The sequence below is a fragment of the Lycorma delicatula genome, chromosome 4 (genome assembly GCF_047948215.1).
Source record: "Lycorma delicatula isolate Av1 chromosome 4, ASM4794821v1, whole genome shotgun sequence".
Lineage (NCBI taxonomy): Eukaryota > Metazoa > Arthropoda > Insecta > Hemiptera > Fulgoridae > Lycorma > Lycorma delicatula.
This window is the reverse complement of record NC_134458.1, coordinates 164,728,214-164,750,193: the sequence shown is the minus strand read 5'-3', so window position 1 is coordinate 164,750,193 and position 21,980 is coordinate 164,728,214. Positions and strand designations below refer to the sequence as shown.

Genomic DNA, 21,980 nt, shown 5'->3' with positions numbered 1-21,980 from the left:
GAACGGTCAACCTGAGACTGAACAAGACTACACTTCACTTACATTCATACATATCATCCTCTGAAGTTAACACCTTACGGTGGTTCTGGAAGTTAAACATAAAAAAGAAAAGAAAAAACTAAAAGTAAGAGATAGCAGTTCAGAAAGTTCTTGACCTGACACAGAGATGGCGCAAATATGGCCAAATGACTATGATTATTTGTAAAGTATGATCCTTTAGATGGCATGCCACAAAGTTTCAGATGCATTCGTTCAGTTTGTGTTTGCAGCAATCAAGAAAAGCAAACAAGTTTGAAATTTTCTGAAAAATGGATTAAATTGAAGTTTGATAAATACTTCCTTTTAAAAGGTTTAACCCAAACGGACATACAAAAAGAGTTAGATTCCACTTTAAAATAGTCTTCCTGTAGTTTCTGTTAGTAAAAAAGTGGGTTGTTGAATTTAAACGTGATCGTACATCCATTCAAGATGATGAAAGCTCAGGAATCTCACAAAATCCACAATACTGTATTAAATGATTGGCAACTGAAGGAATGTGTGCTTGTTGACATTGCAACTCACAATACTGTCGCTAGAGTAACAAATCTGTCAATACAAATTTTTACCTCCATTGTAACATTTTGTAGTTTAACATACCCAAGTTTCATAATATTTAATAATCTTTTTAATTTCTTTTATATTTAATATTTTTAAATTAAATAGGCATATTCTATATGCTTCAAAAGTAATTTTTTTCATTTTTGTATAGTACAGTACTGCAGTCTCAATAGACTGGGTCCACTACATTTTACATGATATTTTGGGCATGAAAAAACTTTCCTTATAATGAGTGCTGCATTTAACAGTTGTTCAAAAAGGCATTCAACTGAACACTTCCAGAGGGAGTTTAGACTTATTGAAACACAACTCTGTTAAGTTTCTTTAATTTGTTATAACAGCAGATAATATATGGATTTACCAATAAAGCCAGAAACAAAACAGCAGTTCAAATAATGGTAGAGAGCAGGTGAAAGTGTGTTGAAGAAAATGAAAACTGCCGCATCCTACCTGCATGAAAAATATTCATAGCTATATTTTTTGGGATCCTCATAGTGCAGTGCTCAAGACTACCTGGAAAATGGCAGGACCTTCATCGAGGATTATTAAGCTTCACTACTGGGCTAATTAAAGGGTGCTATTCAGGCTAAAGGTCCATATCTGAGCAAAGAAAAAGTATTCTTTCACCACAATAATGCACTTGTATGAACATCTTGGGTTGCTGTTGCAAAACTCCATTTTGAAGACCTTCAACATTCCCTATATTCACCCGATTTGGCTCCAGTGATAACTTCTGCTTCCTAAACCTGAAGAAATGGTTTGTGGATGAAAATTCACTTCAAATGATAAGGTCAAAGCTGAGATGAAAGCTTATTTTCCAGAGGGGCAATTCGTTTTTGCCGAGGGTATTAAATATTCGGAAAGTCAATGTATCTAAAGTCTAAATGTATCAAATTGCAAGGTGACTACACTGAAAAATAGAATTTCAGAAAAATGTTGTTTTTTTGTAAGGCCAAGAACTTTACGAACGACCCTTAAAAATCCAGACTAATTCAAACAATAAAATTTTTCAATGTTGTACTCAGTTTTAATATGGTATTTAATGCCTGTTCAGTTAGGAGGCCCCAATTTAAGGGTTATTTTAGCATTTGTAAACAGACAGTTCCGATGAAAAGTTGAGCAGAGATGAGACTAAACTTTCTAGGATACTATATTTTTCTTAGTGTGACTGCAAACTACAGAATACTATATATTTTCTTATCCCAAAACTGGAGATATACAAAAATCCTGATTTGAGGCTGAAGTGTCCATCAATTAAAGCCAAGTCTCATAGTTCTCCTTCAATCAATAAATCAATACATATTCATATTCAGGTAACAACACCAAATAAAAACATGTATTACTTTATCATTAACTTAATTTTTTAATTTTAGGTAATTTAGAAGATGGAGACGAAACAGCTGAAACTAGGCACTATAGCTCTGTTGAAGTTCCAGAAGTCGATGATGTGGTAAAGAAATTCATTAATTTATACTCATAAACATAAACAAAAGTCTTAACATACATAAAACAAATGGTTACTTTTGATTAACTGGTAAGATGAAATGCATATAAGGTAATATCATAATCCAAATGGTAATAACTTCAAAAGACATCCAATTCTGAACATCTGACATTTTGTTTCTTTCAAATTGTTACTTATTTATTTAAGACACTACAGGTACTTAAACCCAATAAACATTACAAATCTATGATATACAAATTTTAGTAAATGATGATAAATGCCAAGCCTGTGCCAGTGCCAAAATACTCAGTATCCAGTACTCATGTGTCATTCATATGAAAGATTATTTGGCACTTATTTCACAAAAATCAGTGCAATCATTCTGGAATTACAAGGACATCCAAACAAGAAAATATGCAGCCCAAACACATTGCCCTCCTCAAAGATAATCAAAGAAAACACCATTCCATTCTAGAACAGCAACAGATTAACATCAAAATCATTTTCAACAGTTGGTAAAAAAATAATTGGTTTTTTTTACTAAAATAACCTACAGTAAAAACAAATAAAAAGTTCACAAAGAAGAAGAAGTCTAAATTATTTTAAGTTTTTTATTGGTGAAATTTCCATGTACTATAATAGTTAAAAATAATACCTAATTTTAAACTGATGCAATAGTGTACATGGTTAGCGTAAATGGCCCTGCTTTTAAATTTACTTAGTAGTAAAACATTGAATAAATAATCAGTAACATCCAAAAAAATTTAAAAATATGATCAGTAGAAAATTTTATAATTTCAAAGATTGGGTACATTACAGAACTGTTTTGTATTCATTCGTCTGGCCATTCTTAAGGTTTTTACAGTACAATTTATCCGTGCCTATGAGCAGGTCATGTCATATACCAAACAGTCCAGAATTTATAGATTTAACATAAAGTATAGATGAAATTTTGCTATCTTTGTGGTTAATATAGATTAGTTTAATTATCAAATGAAGTCTCCTCAGAAAATGAATCTTACTCATTGATGATACTTTTGCATATTTTTATTGAATTATTTTTTCACCAACAAAGTGTTTTTATTAATCACTATTACTTTAGTGAATATTTATATTTTGCTTCAAAAGGATTTTTGAAAATACACACAATACTCAGAGCAAGTCTAAGATGGATGCGAGACATGTATGACAGAAAAGTAATGACTGTTTTTATAGAACTCTGTAACTACACATTACCTACAAATCAACATCATTTCAATATATTTTCCTTTAGAAACTACCTACTATGGAAGATGTTCGTTACCTCTTAACGGATCTTGAAGTTCTGTAATAGAATTGCTTTAAGCTTGTCCAGCACAGTTTTATGGTTGCTGTCAAAATTTCCAAAATAGCCTTTTGAGTGGATTTTCACCTTGAAGAAAAGAAAAAAGTTGTAAGGACCCAGAACAGGAGGAGTATAAAAGCTGTGGACCACTGTTCTTACTAGTCACAAATTCTATTACGGACTATGTGACAAGGTCATTGTCATGATGCAACTCAAACTGCCTGCAATGATATGATAACACTTGTTCAGCAAAAAGGTTCAAACTGAATTCACAACTTGTAATTCTAAATGTCCATTGTCAACTTGAACTCACAAGAATTCTCACATTTTCCACATTTTGATGTCAAAGATCTTTGAGAGCAGGCCTCCTATTTGCATATTTCAATTGATTAGTTCAAAAATTTGGAATAGATATTTTAGCAATATTTCCTAATTATTGTTTTTCTTTCCAGTAGAATCCAATAGAAATCACAATGTGCCATGGGGGGAGCCCTAGTGTTTATGTCGTAATTTTAAAAGTACATTCTTTGTACTTATACCTTTTTGAAAGATTTCTCTCTTACGTTTACAAAATAAATGTTAACTTTTGAGGTGTGAAAACAATTTTGAATATTTAAAGAATAAAATACAACAGTGTTAAAATTTTTCACAAGATGAATAAAAAAAGCTATGAGTCTATTATTAATTAAAGTAACAAAATTCATAATTCACATTTTTATATTTCTTAGCCAAAATGCATAGTCAAATGTGTTAGAAAACTGTGTATTAGAAGACTAATTAAATATGAATTTATCAATTTATAGATGAAAAATTATACTAACTACATGAACATTTCATTTTTTTATATTATTATTTTATCTACTAAACATACTGAATTAAATCAATTGCTATGAGAAATTAAATCAAATATTCCACATAGGTCATTGCAGTTGTTAATGTCTTGCAATAAGTATTTCAAGAATACAACTTACATCAAACAAATCTACATAATACAATCTTTTATGAAATTAATAAAATTAAAAGAATGTATTGATTAAATTAAAATTAATTTAATTAAATTATTTAATTTTATTAAATTTTTATTTAATATAAATATAATGAAATGAACCTAGTTTTATTTCTTATTGCCTTAACTTTTATAACTACAAATAAATATTAAACTTGGTGTGTAAATTTTCAAAAATGTTTTTTATAACAATTTATACTTGTAAAAAAAAGTAATTTTAGATTGTAAAACATAAGTTACATGTAATGTCAGACAAAAAAAATACATGAGATGAAAGGCATTAAGAGAGAGACAAATCCTTAATATGTGCACTTATATGTGAAACAAATTGTTCCAACTATATATGGATTTGCTAACACGGTCTAACCTGTTAAATAATTATACTTAATTTTTTCAATTTATATATTTGATAAGCTCATTCTAAAAAAAGTTTTAAAAACGTGTTTTATTCAGAATTTTATGAAAAAATAAAGATGTGATATGAAGTGATAAACATAGAAATCTCCACAATGAGTTTCAAAGTGAACATATGGGAACTACACCTAAACAATAAATCAATTCAGCACATACCCAAAGAGTTAATAATGTATTCTCACTTGGCAATCCAGGGATGTAATAAGCCAGAGTACATTCGTTTAGACTATTTCACCTAATCAGAATTAGGTTTATGTCAAGGTATTGTTTCTATTTTTCTTCTTTCTTTTGTTTTATAGAAATTTAGGCTAAGGGCTACTAATATTAAGTAATACAGAATATAATTCATTATAGTATTTTGATAGGTAGTCGGAGAGGTAACCGAAAGAAAAGCACATCATCGCACAAATCAACAACACGCTGATCAACAACGACAAATAACCAGTGAAGATAAAAATAATGTTACCAATAATTCATCATTAGAATATTCTTCAACTATATCATCCTTGTTGGCATCAACTCGTGACAAAAGTAGTGAAGAAAATTTTACAACCGACATTACTTCAACAGATGTGACGATGACATCCACAATAATACTAATTAATGATACAGAACCAACAACAATGTTGAATGATATTACTACATTGTCATCTATTGCACCTGATGACACTACAACAGTAATAACAGATGACAATACAATTGATAATTTTGGTACAACAAAGTCTACAGATGAGTTCAGTACGACAATGATGACATTAACTGATGCAACAGTCCTACCAACATCAACCGAATTAAATGATAATATCACTAGTAATAACTCTAGTACAACAATGACATCTTTTGTTGGTTACAATTACACTAAACCGGCCGGATACATATCACCCGACATTGAAGGTAAGTCTTTTAACTTCATTTACTTTAACATAATATAATTAAGTAACAAAATTTTTATTTTTTATTCATTGCATATCATAAAGGGTTGACAAAAGGAGAAAGAAACCAGAATTGAAATTATTACATGTAAATTCAGACTTTAATTACAATAAGATTAGTTTTAAAGAAAACAGGCTTACAACATAGTCACCAAAACATGTATCTCTTCAATAAGGAATAGGTGAATTCATACTTGCAATAGTTTATGCTTATACATAAACACATGAATTTAATTCATCTAACCGGAGCTTTATTCTAAAGCCTACAATTCAATAATACATAAGAATAAATTAATAATTTGATTTAATCCTATGAGGAATTTTTATGAAGTTTTTTCATAGTAATTTTTATTAATTCCTATGAAGAAAATTTTATGGACACAATGGATTTCTGAGGTTTTATAAATATTAAACACTCTATGTATTTAAGATACCCAATGCCAAAAATCAATCCACATAACCTGGATGAGCAGGGTTTGATTAGATTTATACTGCATAACAAAAATTAGTTATCATTATTATTAAGAACAAGTTAATTAAATACTCATTCTAAATTTTAGAAACTGAACCTTTCTTAATACAACAAACACATTTCATGTAAAAATTTGTTTTTGTTCTTGGCATTATAAAATATATATTACTATCATAACATTTTCTGGATGCTTAATTAATCAGATTTATAAAAGCAAAATATTTATTGATCCAAATGAAATAGCCAATTATTATTTTAAGAGTACCAATATTTTAACAGTAAACTGTAGTTTACATTGTATGGAGTGTAATAGTACTTCATTCTCTTTCTCAAAGGAACAATTTTGGAAACATAATTTGTTTAATCTTTTTTTCATTTTCTTGATAAATATATAATTCTGATATTTACATAACATTTAAAAAAATTTTTTTTACACTGTTTACTACTGTTAAAAACCATTTCAAGACAATAACCAAAAATGAAAAATTATTATTTTTTAAAAAGGCGGACTATAACCAAAATAATCAATGAAATGACATGAAATTAGGATACATAGTACAATTAAGATGCATTAATTACATACTTTCCAGACTTATTCAACCAAGTTATAGAGCTTAGAATTTGCTTATACCCAAAAAACAACTGTAAAACCATGTTTTAAATGACAAGGTAAAAAAGTGTTAAAAAGACATTTCTTGCTATTTAAAATATAAGAGTTCTTAATAACATATTAAAAAAAAATAGTTCTGGCTACATACAAAGGTATTTCACTTTGATCCCCCCAAGTGGTTTTCTTGTAAATTACATTCAGTACAAAAAAATGACCTAAACAAAAGTTTCTTGGACTAGATGGAAAAAGCTCATGGTAACTTTGGATTTGATCTTGAATGATTTTTTCATATGGAATGACCTATTTCTGACCCCCACCAATGAAAAGAGCAGAAAATTTTACATTGAAATATGTGGTTACAGATATGAACTTGGAACTTTATTGAAGGTCATATTGCTAACCAACAGAGATAGTGTTACACAGAGATAATGTTATACAGCTTACACATTTTTGAAGGTCCTACTAGGTAATATTTATATTCTGGGCCATTTATCTTACAAACTATGGGAAAGAGCACAAAAATGACTTTTCAGAAGTTATGTGGATAGGAGAGAGAACATCTGACAATGGCCTCCTCCTTTGTTGGTCATTCAAAAGTCATAGAGAATTTCAAATGGAACAACCTTTTCCAATAGTGCAATTGGAAAGAGCAAAAAATGTACTTCAACTTACTTGAATTTAGTCATGAGGTTTTTATTTTTTTCAGTTTCTTGAAGTTCATGGTTTAGGAGTTAATCACATACAATATCAGATTAACTTAATTTGCTGAATTTTGAAGATAGTACCAGACAGCAATGCTCTTACCACAACTTAGAAACCAGTGACTGTAAATATCTACAAAAAAAAAATCCAGCACCCATATAACACTACCTCTGATGGTTAGCCGTATGACTCAAAAATGTTCCAAGGTCATATGTGTGACCACAATTCCAGAGTAAATTTTCTGCTCTTTTCATTGGTGGGATCAAAAATGGGTCATTCCATTTGAAAGAATCACATTAACCTTGAAATATGTCAAGTTCAAGGTCAAATCCAAGGTCCAATCTGAGTAACTTTTGTTTAGGTAATTTTTTTCATCCGGAGGTCCCGGGTTCGATTCCCGGTCAGGTATGGCATTTTCACACGCTACAAAAATTGTCATTCATCTAATCCTCTGAAGTTATATCTAATGGTGGTCCTGGAAGTTAGTAATTTTTTTTTAATTGTGCATAGTTTTTGAAAGAATTGCCTGGGGGGGATTAAACTGAAACACCTGGTATATATATTATACTTCTTTGTTACAAAATGAGTTTGAGCTGTTATAAAAACAGCTCAAACTCTATGTCTTCTTTCATAAGCCTGACTAAAGATTGTGCAATACCCACAAAATAAATTTTGTTGAAAAAAAATATTTCTTCAATTGTCAAAAAATAAGATTTTTAATTTTTTTAAGTTAAGTACACAATGTAAGTGTTATTAAAATAAATAATACCTGTTACAGCAATCATAAATATAACACAAAGTAAAGAACACAGTGAAGATTACGAATATGATTACAATGAGCCATCTTTACCACCATCACTTCCTAATTTAAGGTCATAAATTTTATTAAAAGCATGGTAACAAATAAATAAAATAAAATCAATAAAATATAAACTCGTTTCTAAATGGCTTACCTTTAAAAAAAAATTGTTATTAATTTTAAAACAGTTTTTAATTAATAAAAAAGCATAATTTTAAACATTTCATACTGAATTTGTATTTGTTTTTAAATAGAAATCAATGGACCACTTTAAAAAGTCCATAACATTTTTTAAAGCAAAATTTTTAAGTAATTATTTCTAAAATAGTAAGTAAACAAAATATCATTTTTATTTCTCTGTAATATAACAATTAATTACACCACTTTTTTATGAATAAAATTATTTGTTTGTATTTTTTTTATATTTAAGGCATTCTTTTTATAAATGTTATTTATAAAAAGCAATTAAAAATGTGTTTATTTTTTAATTGATTTTATTTATTTATTTTTTTCAATTTAAGAGTAATTTCATTTTTTATTTTCATATTATTCTATATTTTTAACCCAAATTATCTGTTTCAATAAAAACATAAGTACAGTAACCTTAAAACTATTTGGTTAAAAAACAACAATACGAGGGATTTTGCTTTACACTGCATTGAACTCTGATGAACCACCAAACAAACTGATTGCATCTAGAGTAAAATTTATGAAAAGTAATGAAATCAAAGAAAATGTACGAATAAAAATGACAGATTTATGGTCCCCTATGACTTTGAGAGGAGACCCCCTACAGTTTGAAGGAAGAACAGGCTCATAGTATCTAGTATCTACTGTTTGTCAACAAGGTGATTTATGAGGTAATTTATCCATTGACCTTAACTTTACCTACTGTCTTGACCTTATAAATATTCCTTTCCTCAATAATTCCCTCCCTAACTAAAATTAGGTATGCTAGGAACTCCTAAAGTAGGCCTTCCAACTCAGATAGTTCAGTTCATAGATAAAAGCCACACCTAACAAAAGAAAAAAAAAAATTAGACCACAATTTTAGGAAAACCACTAGAAAGAAAATTTTGTTAAGATGGTCATTAAACATTACCTTCCTAAGATAAGAGGAAGCTGAAATTATAGATGAGATGGAATTATAAATGACCAAAGATAGAATGAGAACAATGTATTTGGAATTTAATAAGAAAAAGAAAAAAGGGAAACAAGAAATTAAGGAAGCTGGGAAAAGAGCAGAACATATACAGAAAACATATATAGAGATTGATCGAAATAGCTAATACTAACCTCTCACAGTGAATTAACACCACTCTAGCTGGCTGGAACCAACAAAGAAGCAACTGGAGAGAAATTTGGTTATAACAGACAACTTGGAACAATCTTGAATAATACTTGAGACACAATTAATATATAAATGAAACAAAACCCAGAAAAAGGATTTCCTAACAACCAAACGATGAACAAATTAAACTCTATGGAAAACAAAATAGTGACCCTGAAGTTGCTTCACAACTTCCAGTAATTTATTTCATGGTAGACTTCAGCTTCACCATTAAGTTTTGTAGCAGGCAGAAAATTATCGTTTTGTAGTTAGTATTAATCAGATAATACAATTACTATTCAGTCATTGTTCAGCTCATTTATGAATTTGTATTGAAAATAATGGCAACACTCTACACAAAACTAGAATGAGTTTTTGCACTTGCAGTGATGGTACAAGATTAAGATGGTTAAGATTAATAAGTGCGATGAATTATTCATGGGCACTACTGCCACCCATGAAAAATTCCACAGAACATTTTCTAAATCTTCATTACATATCCATAAAAATTTATGTAAGTTGAACATAAAATCTGAAAATGCTGGACCACATGATCACTATAACTACCTGCATACAAAAAAAAAAAACTTCTTATGTAGATATTGGTATAACAAATTGTTAAATGTCGACCAAAATGGTCTCTATTAAGCTAGAAATACGCAGCAATGTAATTGAAGTTTCAGCATTATCATCGTGATTACTTCATCCTCTTTGTAAAAATGGAGTGGAATTTTAAGTGAAATTTATAACCCACTGTGAGGCAGATTCTTATCTCTCTCACTCAGTCATAGAATCTGATGAAGCAAGCTTCAAATCAAATAACCTAATAAATCATCATGGCTGTTTTTTTGGTCTAATGAAAACTATATTAATACGGAAAAGAAACCAAATGCATCCTGTTGTTTACAACTGGTGTGGATCAAAAGGAATGTTAGATGATCCTTACTTATTTCTTTGATGGAAATGTAAAAGCAGATTCATATCTTGAAAAGTTTTTATTGCCAAACTATTTAAAAACAAACACCTGCCTTGAAATCAGCTGCCCTTATATTCAGTAGCAATATAGGACAGACTATCGTCATTACACTCCTTAAGTTAGAAATTATCTCAATCAAACTTTTCTTGAACAATAACACATTAAGGAAGCAAATAAATGGCTCTGTGATTAGACTCCTTACAAGTTTTTATTCTTGGAAATCATTTTCTTAAAATCCAAACAACCAAAATTTCCTCCAGATATTGATTGAATACTCATTTGATTTACAGACCAGCAAAAATTTTTATTGTAAAAAATATAAATGGTAAAACACTGACATGAATGGAGAAGGATGAGACTTTGAACGCTTCCTCTGACACATGTTAAATATAGAATAAGAAAGACATTTGGTTTAACTATTTTTATTAACTATTTTCTTCTTAGTAACTGGTTTTTAATCCATCAGTATATATATTAAATGAAATAAAACATTCCAGTATTGGACAGCAGAATTTGTCAATAATAAAATACAAAATTTTCAAAAAACAATTTCAATAAATTAACAAATCATAAGTAAACATATTTTAATGTAATTATAGAATTTAATAATAATTGAAGATACGGGATCCCACAAAAATAGATCCTTGGAATTAATATGGTAAGTTTAACTTATCTATTTTTTACTGTGGTTTGGTGGTTTAAATTTCATTTAATATTAAATTTTATTATTACAGAGGTCAATATGTGAATGAATTATTTGAATTTAAAAGAAAGATGTATAAATATATATGACTTTTTTGTTTTTCAAAGACTATTAAATCAATTTTCTCAGAATCAAATTCTCTACAAGTTTTAATAATAAAATTTATGCATGTATGTCATTTAATAGAGTTATTGTACTTCAAACCTAAAAAAAACATGTATTTCATCACAAAACTTTTCTGCTTTGCACCGGATATCACGAAAACTATGGGAGATACATTTTATCATTATTTATTACTATTTAATATTTGTATTTATTACCATTTTATTCAATTTTTCAGGTCAAAAACATAAGAAACCACCAAGTTTATCAGTTACATAACACCTTAAAAGTTTCAGCATGACCTTATTTAGCCAGGAGAACTGAAATCCATACAAAATGTTTTGCTAGCCATAACTCAATAACAAAGCATTTTCAAACGTTTGTATAAACTTCATTCTTATTTCAAGCTCTAGAATCAGTTCCCAAATTATTTCACTTTCCACCTGAATCACCTGCATATTCACCTCTCTTTTTAATTAGCAATCATTAAATTACGTGAAATGCTATAATTCCTTTAGCTAAGTTATAAAATTAGAGTAGATTCATTCATCAAAAACAAAAAAATACTTTATTTATAAGTAACACAAATATTTTCATTAACATATTTATATAGATAAATGAATGAAAAAAGCCAGTGTCTTCACTTCATTTCACTTCAGTGTCTCAAAAAAATCTATCATTATGTTCAACACTTAACTGATAACATTAAAATTCACCACAAAATTTGCCGTAGATTCCTTTTGGAAAATTCCTTAGGCTAGTTTTGAAATAAGCTACAAGTTTCCCTAACATTTTGTTGAAATATAACTAAATATAAACCTGTTATCTTACTCTTAAACAATATGTTCATAATTATAAGGATTTCATTATAAATTCTTGTATTGCATTAACTTTCATTTATAATTTTTTAATTTAACATGCATTCACTACTTTGATTACATTTATTAAATTACATTCTAAAAATCTAAATATTATATTTTAAATTTACTTTTATTTTTTTAACCAGTTTAATGGAATTCTTGATAACTAATTACATTATAATATTAATTGTTATTTTAACTAAAGAAATACTTTTAGTTGTTTCTATAAATGCATTAAATGGTAAAGTTCAATTTATAACCATCAAATCAAAGTAATTAAAAGGACTTTCAGTAGTATGTAATATCCACATACTGCATCAAAACAACCTTTAACCTCTGATGCAGTATGTGGACGTCTCCAGCTATACATTAAATAACCGACAGGAGATTTTCAAAATCTTTTCAACCCCCCTCATTCTCCATATATTTTCATCAAAATCCACTCTTTTACAAGTAAATTTAACAACAAACGCATCGGAAACATATGTCCAGGTTCTGCATCAATTTCCATTGTTCGTTATTTAATATATTTTACTATATGCACTTTAATAAAAAATAATAAAATATTTTCAATGTTAAAATTATCTATCAGCAGGCTTGATGATAAATTTACCTGTATATAGGTCATTCATACAAAATAAGATAATATTATTATGTTTAACCTATGACTGTTGTTTTATTACATTAATAGTCAATGGAAAGTAAGCAACTATATTGTCATATATCAATAAACACACAATTGTATTGAGCTTGAAATTCTCTTTGATTTCAACTTTAATTTTCAAATCAATAACGTCTATTTTTACAGATTCATCTTGTTGCAAACAATCAATCACATATAAAGGATATTTGTTTTATAATCTGAAAATGTGTATGGTGAATCTTTATTCTTATAACATAATTTTTGAAACTCAACAAACATATTATACATCATATGATTACCCTGTAAATCTTCATATGGATATGGAGTTGAATTTATCATTACTTTAATATTTTTCATGTTACATGAATCAAATTCTGATGCATCTTTCGTAGTGTTACCTATCCTAGTAACCTATAATCAGTGTAACTTACAGTTTGAAAACCTACAATAACATATCACGGTTTATCTAATTGTGATGATGTTTTCATGTTCCACATCAAAGAATTTGTTTGAGGAATTGCTGTATTTTCATACAGTTCCCAAACGTCATACGCACCTATTCCAATTGATATTCAGGCGCAGTCTTTAAATATGTTACAACCCAGGTGATTTCTGTTAATTCTAGTTTAGATTTATGATCTGAAACTGTAGCACGTATCGCATTCAAATCATTACTACCTCTCGACACCAATTCTTGTTTATTTTTTATGATTATTCTTTTATAGTCTTCAGCAAAACTCATCAACATTGATAATGGTATACATGAAGTAAAATTACAATCATCAATATCTATTTTATTTTTACCATAAACTCATCCAGCTCTTTCAGATGATGAAATTAAAGAATTTGTCATTGAAAGAGGATTTTTTCATAATTGTTTCTCACACCTACATTTCTTGTACTGGCTACTTTTTGCGCATTAATAAGATACTGTATCTCATACAATAAAATGCACCTGCAAAATTAATTAATTCTGAAGTTGTTGATTTTTTCCCATATACACTATCACTAAATCATAAATTTCTCTCACATCTATAGGTGCAAATTCAATATAAAATGGATATTCTTCAATCATATCACCTGGATCTACACTTAATGGTAAATCATATAAAATATAATCTTGATTTTGATTTTTATAGCTATTCAAAATAATATTACATTTTACACGAGCTACACTTATCATTCAATCTGAAATGTGTGTTACATTTGGTTTGAGAATTTTCAATCCGTAACTCAATAGACTACCAGTACTACAATTTTCATCTAAAAATCTATCCATACAGTGTTTTTAATTTCAGTCTGTAATGTGTTGCTGTTCGCGTTCAAGGAAATGCTTTTTTTATTTTATTTTCATTCAGCAATATTTTCCATATCATATCGGAAAGGTATCTGTTGAGAGCCAGACTAAGGAATGATTCCTGAAAGAGGGCAGCAGCTCTTTTTGTAGTTGTTAGGGGCGTGAGTCAGGACGACTTAAACGGACGTATCAACATCACTCAGTCCTCTGAGTACTGCGCAGCTGAAAGCAATGGAAAACTACAGCTGCTTTTTTTCCAAGAAAATGTGGCTCTCTGCATTTTCACATAGCAATAATGGAGGCGCCTTCCTTGGTAAAAATTCCGGAGGTAAAATAGTCCCCCGTTCGGATCTCTGGGTGGGGACTACTAAGGAAGGGGTCACCAGAAAATTAAAAAATAACATTCTACGAGTCGGAGCATGGAATGTTAGAAGCTTAAAAAAGGTTGCTAGGCTAGAAAATTTAAAAAAGGAAATGGGTAGGACAAATGCGGATATAGTAGGAATTAGTGAGGTTCGGTGGGAAGAGGAAGGCGACTTTTGGTCAGGTGATTTTAGAGTAATTAACTCAGCGTCAAATAATGGGCAGGCAGGAGTAGGTTTCGTGATGAACAAGAAGATAGGGAGGAGAGTGGAGTATTTCAAAATGCATAGCGATAGAATCATTGTAATAAGGATAAAATCAAAACCTAAACCGACAACGATTGTTAACGTCTATATGCCTACAAGCGCCCATGATGATGATGAGGTAGAGTGTGTATACGAAGAGATTGATGAAGCAATTAAACACGTAAAAGGAGATGAAAATTTAATAATAGTTGGAGATTGGAATGCAAGCATTGGAGAAGGCAAGGAAGGAAATATAGTGGGTGAATACGGGCTGGGCAAAAGGAATGAAAGAGGGGACCGACTTATAGAGTTTTGCACAAAGTATAATTTAGTAATTGCCAACACCCAATTTAAAAATCATAATAGAAGAATATACACTTGGAAAAAGCCAGGCGATACGGCAAGGTATCAGATAGATTATATCATGGTTAAGCAAAGATTTAGAAATCAACTCGTTGACTGCAAAACTTACCCTGGAGCAGACATTGATAGCGACCATAATTTGGTGATAATGAAATGTAGATTGGGGTTTAAAAACCTGAAGAAAAGGTGTCAGATGAATCGGTGGAATTTAGAGAAGCTTGAGGAAGAGGAGGTAAAGAAGATTTTTGAGGAGGACATCGCAAGAGGTCTGAGTAAAAAAGATAAGGTAGAAAATGTAGAAGAAGAATGGGAGAATGTTAAAAAGGAAATTCTTAAATCAGCAGAAGCAAACTTAGGCGGAATAAAGAGAACTGGTAGAAAACCTTGGGTTTCAGACGATATATTGCAGCTGATGGATGAACGTAGAAAATATAAGAATGCTAGTGATGAAGAATGTAAAAGGAACTATCGGCAATTAAGAAATGCTATAAACAGGAAGTGCAAACTGGCGAAAGAAGAGTGGATTAAAGAAAAGTGTTCAGAAGTGGAAAGAGAAATGAACATTGGTAAAATAGACGGAGCATACAGGAAAGTTAAGGAAAATTTTGGGGTACATAAATTAAAATCTAATAATGTGTTAAACAAAGATGGTACACCAATATATAATACGAAAGGTAAAGTCGATAGATGGGTGGAATATATTGAAGAGTTATACGGAGGAAATGAATTAGAAAATGGTGTTATAGAGGAAGAAGAGGAAGTTGAGGAGGATGAAATGGGAGAAACAATACTGAGATCTGAATTTAAGAGAGCATTAAAAGATTTAAATGGCAGAAAGGCTCCTGGAATAGACGGAATACCTGTAGAATTACTGCGCAGTGCAGGTGAGGAAGCGATTGATAGATTATACAAACTGGTGTGTAATATTTATGAAAATGGGGAATTTCCATCAGACTTCAAAAAAAGTGTTATAGTTATGATACCAAAGAAAGCAGGGGCAGATAAATGTGAAGAATACAGAACAATTAATTTAACTAGTCATGCATCAAAAATCTTAACTAGAATTTTATACAGAAGAATTGAGAGGAGAGTGGAAGAAGTGTTAGGAGAAGACCAATTTGGTTTCAGGAAGAGTATAGGGACAAGGGAAGCAATTTTAGGCCTCAGATTAATAGTAGAAGGAAGATTAAAGAAAAACAAACCAACATACTTGGCGTTTATAGACCTAGAAAAGGCATTCGATAACGTAGACTGGAATAAAATGTTCAGCATTTTAAAAAAATTAGGGTTCAAATACAGAGATAGAAGAACAATTGCTAACATGTACAGGAACCAAACAGCAACAATAACAATTGAAGAACATAAGAAAGAAGCCCTAATAAGAAAGGGAGTCCGACAAGGATGTTCCCTATCGCCGTTACTTTTTAATCTTTACATGGAACTAGCAGTTAATGATGTTAAAGAACAATTTAGATTCGGAGTAACAGTACAAGGTGAAAAGATAAAGATGCTACGATTTGCTGATGATATAGTAATTCTAGCCAAGAGTAAAAAGGATTTAGAAGAAACAATGTACGGCATAGATGAAGTCCTACGCAAAAACTATTGCATGAAAATAAACAACAAAACAAAAGTAATGAAATGTAGTAGAAATAACAAAGATGGACCACTGAATGTGAAAATAGGAGGAGAAAAGATTATGGAGGTAGAAGAATTTTGTTATTTGGGAAGTAAAATTACTAAAGATGGACGAAGCAGGAGCAATATAAAATGCTGAACAGCACAAGCTAAACGAGCCTTCAGTAAGAAATATAATTTGCTTACATCAAAAATGAATTTAAATGTCAGGAAAAGATTTTTGAAAGTGTATGTTTGGAGTGTCGCTTTATATGGAAGTGAAACTTGGACAATCGGAGTATCTGAGAAGAAAAGATTAGAAGCTTTTGAAATGTGGTGCTATAGGAGAATGTTAAAAATCAGATGGGTGGATAAAGTGACAAATGAAGAGGTATTGCGGCAAATAGATGAAGAAAGTAGCATTTGGAAAAATATAGTTAAAAGAAGAGACAGACTTATAGGCCACATACTAAGGCATTCTGGAATAGTCGCTTTAATATTGGAAGTAGAAGGGAAAAATTGTGTAGGCAGGCCACGTTTGGAGTATGTAAAACAAATTGTTGGGGATGTAGGATGTAGAGGGTATACTGAAATGAAACGACTAGCACTAGATAGGGAATCTTGGAGAGCTGCATCAAACCAGTCAAATGACTGAAGACAAAAAAAAAAAAAAAAAAAAAAAAAAAAAAAAAATATTTTCAATCTCATAACTACCCATTGGTATGTTTATGTAATGATTTTTTAGTTATCTCATAATTATTATTATTTTCATCTTTATTCTTCTTTATCGAATGCAAATACAATTTGTTTTTATTCTCTTCAACATTTGGAATAGTGTTAGCTGTCATCAACCATTTTAAACCCAACTCATATTTACCATTCAAAAGGTTGATTAGAGGAAAAAATGATTTTTTAATCACTGAACTATTACCATCAATTGATAATAGGCACGATACTTCTATTTAGGACAAAAAATACAAAAACAGACATATAATTTATTCACATAAATACTCTACACATAATTGCCCACAAATTACATCATCAGCATATCTAGTATAATTGTAAGTTACATTAGATTTTTTGAAATAATTTATCAATTCTGTAAGGTGGTGTATATTACCTATACTATCAAAATAGTCTACATTTTTATTGATTTTTTTAAATCAAACCCAATGCATTCCAAATCCGTTTGAAGTGTCTAAATTAACTATATCAGGTTCATTTTTCTAATCTTTTTTGGTAAAGCAATTAGCATAAAAACACTTCTAAAATGTGGAATTTTCAACTGTTTCATGTATTTAATCAATTCATAATTATATAAAGCGCGTTTTGGTATTGAATATTTTTTTTTTTTTAATACAACTTTTCTTTAATCTTAATCTCCCACCTTTTCTTTTACACTTCAATTTACCATCAAATTTAGATTTAAATTTCATTACATTAGTTACTGTATAGACAGCTACTCTTTCAGTTAAACTACTATCTGGTGCAATTGTGCATTCCCAAGTTCTTTCAGCAAGTGCTTTATCAGCTCAAGATAGTGTTTTATTATCTGAATATTTCAAATAAGTTATATCGTGCAGTTTACAAGCATCGTCCAATTTACTGATACCTTTATCACCACACTTCAACTTTTATCTAATTTCATGCCTGGTTCACAATAATTGTAACCTGGAATATGAGCTTCAAATGGCAGTAAATCTATGGCTTTATTCACTACAGAACCTTGTTATTCACTACAGAATTCCTTGTCCTAAGGGCAAGTTATTTTTTTCTTTATCTTCACATCTATTTATAAATAAAATTATTTTCAATCAAATATATTATAGATATAAAGTCTAAATGATTCATTAATGTATTTAGATTAGGCAAAGCTCACATCCAAGGCGCGGTTTTTTATGAGATTAACGGTAAAATATTTTCATTATATTTTTTTATAAATAAACAGCAACATTTTCAGGGAAAAATTATTCTTTAATGTATCTAAAGTTTGTTCAATCAGATTCGAGTGAATAAAATATTTCATATAAAACAATTTTTTTAACAATAAAAAGCAATCTGTAATGTCAACATTTTCAGGGTTAATGATTCTTTAATGTATCTAAATTTATATAGCTGGAATTCCAGCCCCCAAAATATTTCACATAAAGTAATTTTTTCACCACATTTTTACAATAAACAATACAATCTTTAACAACAACATTTTCAGTGTTAATAATTCTTTAATGTATTTAAATTTAGCTAGTCGAAATTCCAACCACCTAAATATTTCATATAAAGTTATTTTTTTTTAAAAAGTTAATCTAAAACTATATTACGTATAAAGTACTTTTAATTTTGTCATTTCGTTTTCGCGAATCATTTCTGCAACAATAGATTTAATCTCTTGCATTTTATTTTCAACACATATTGAGATGGTAGTTTTCAAGAGAGCTTCTGTAACGCGACCATTTAACTCCTTATCTATATACTTTCCAATTTTTGTTTTAAGCAGTTCGAATGCATCTTTCATGAACTTTACAGTTTCATCTGCAGCTTTCAGTTTTTCATTCTCTATATAATTTACATCATAGTTACATTATAGTTTATTACATCATAGATTAATATCACCTGATTTAATCTTTCCAAACCTACAAACTTTTCACGAAGATTGTTTGTTTGCCAAACATTTCTTTAGCTCATTTAAAATTCAATGTGTCATTGTCATCAACTGGATCAGATGCATTACACAATCTATGTTTTTTTATATCATAATTTTCCTCAGTTGTTAGCGAAAAACCTATCCTTGGAGGACCTATCCTCCCTTTCCTCGTTGCACTTTATGACCTAATCTTAATCATGACATTCTATATAAATAAAATAATAAATTAAAACATATAATCTATTCGAATTAAACATCTTTCAATTCTTTAATTATGGATATGATTTCATTTGAAACGATCTTGTTTCCACCGTCATACTCACCTACAAGTATATAAATTCTATCTACAAATTTGTTTAGATCATCCCAATATAAATTGACTATATTATAATTAAATAGAACATGTAACAACCGGCTACCACTAAATAATGTAGATGGTGTTTTATATGGTGAAACAGATCTATCTGTTCGTTTTGGAGGAAAACGTTTCTAATCACATTATATTTAAAAGTTTTATTCGATTTTACTGTTCCACCATCACTCAAGTGCACACCAGTACAACGTAACATTTCACCATAAGTTTGCATATCTGATGAGCGAACTTTTTTTTTAAGTCTGGATTTTTATAAATTAACAACTCTAAAATACCAGGTGTAGCAAAATATGCGAAATCTCCCAAATAGACTTTATCATCTACAAATTTAATTTCTTTATTACCTAATGTGTTCGTTCATATCTGTATTTCACATCATATACACGATCCATTGATACTTTTGGACCTGTTTTTAACATTTCTAAATATGGTTTTATCACTTCTCTATGATGTGTTATTTTTGGATCTATAACTTCTTATAATTGTTTCTTACATGTCAGAAACTTGTGTAAATGAAGTATCTGGCAATAAATATTTCAGGGGTTCTTTGCAGTTTGAGTTTGTTCATATGGTAATGTTGTTTTTTCAGATAAAAATGTTGATGAGGGTATATATTCTTCATCCTCATCTGTTAGTTGTAAATCTTGCTTCAACAAACTGTGTTGTTCACGTCTATCTTGATATTTTTTTTAAATGACATGACAATCTATCCTAAATTCACATCCTACTCTATCAACATCAATGTCACCATCAGTTTCAGGTGGCGGCAGCAATGGCTTTGATTTATCTAGTTTTGTATTCATTTCTTTAACAGGATCTATTATTGATTTAAAAATGTGTTTATCAAATAAAGCTTTTTTCAGCCCAACCCAATATGAATGCTGCATGTTTACATTTAAAAGTTTTATCAAGCTTATCAATTTCAACCATTTATTTCTCCCTGTTATGCATGGTTCTATAGAAAAAAAAATTAAAAACTTAAAATTATAAGTTTATTCACGTCAGACATTGCGTTCAATCAGCGTTCAATGTAGCAATCAATCAGTGTTCAATCAATGATTAAAAATTTATCAATACCATTTCTATAACAATCATTATTTTTTTTTTAATATTTATCAATAACTAGAAAACTGTAATGATTTATGTTCTAAACGTGCTCACATAATGATTTAAAATCATCAAACGACATGTCAATGTTTACCGTGTTCATCGTAAATGTGATATAAATTTAAACCATCTTGTCTGAATAATATTAAACATTAAATTGTCTCGTATAAGTTGTTTTGGTATTTTAGAATACGTTTGAGCTAAATATAAACAATCTATTTTATGATGACGATCTCTAGCAAAGAAATCACAAATACTGCTTTATTTTTCCTTGATTACATCGTCAAAAATCATTACTGAATAAGGTTCAATAGCTTCTGACTGTGGAACCTGATCATTTTCACTACATCCATAATAACCTAGTTCTGGATTTAACATCTCAATTTCCATAGTTTTCTATCCAGAGGTTTATGTAGGGATTTTGAAAAAATGTATAGATTTTTAAAGCATAATCTGTTTTCATGAATTAAAAGATTAAAATTAAAAACAACATTTGTTTTGCCACAGTTTTATGATCCGCACAAAATACATCTTATAGTGTTCGGTAATAAAGAACTATGTCTTATTTCATTTCGATATACCACATCCTAATGTTGTACTTGCAATAGGACATTTTGTTTTCTGTTGTACTTCCTTCATATCTCTCTAAATGACATATTTAAAATTTAAAATCAATAATTTATTTTTCATATCTATATAGAAAAAAATAAAAATATGCCTAACTACTTGATATACTTAAATCAACTCTACTGATTGGATAAATATACGGAAGATTTGACAAATCATTGTGTATCTGTTGTTTAACATACATCTCATAATCACAACATTTATCTAATCTATAGATACAACCCAAATTACTATGAAACTTTATTTTTAAATGTATTCCATCCACAAAATCAAACTCATGTAATACATAATCAACAAACGACTCAATTAGATATTTAATATTACGCTCTAGATGTTGAAAATTAAATGGTTCCTCATCTAGAAAAAACGAATATCAAAGTTAAATTTTGAATGAAAATAATCCAAACAGACTTTAGGAAAATCCTCTAACCAT

General features: G+C 29.4%; 1 protein-coding gene across 1 annotated transcript in view; it reads left to right on the top strand.

Moving 5' to 3' along the window:
* The window catches only part of LOC142322746 (uncharacterized), a 177,232-nt gene that overhangs the window by 128,687 nt on the left and 26,565 nt on the right, over window positions 1–21,980 (top strand). Inside the window, exons 8-10 of the mRNA XM_075361820.1 lie at window positions 1,971–2,047; window positions 5,151–5,679; window positions 8,280–8,373. Of these exons, the coding sequence (XP_075217935.1) occupies window positions 1,971–2,047; window positions 5,151–5,679; window positions 8,280–8,373 (700 nt within the window). The remainder of the gene's footprint in view (window positions 1–1,970; window positions 2,048–5,150; window positions 5,680–8,279; window positions 8,374–21,980) is intronic.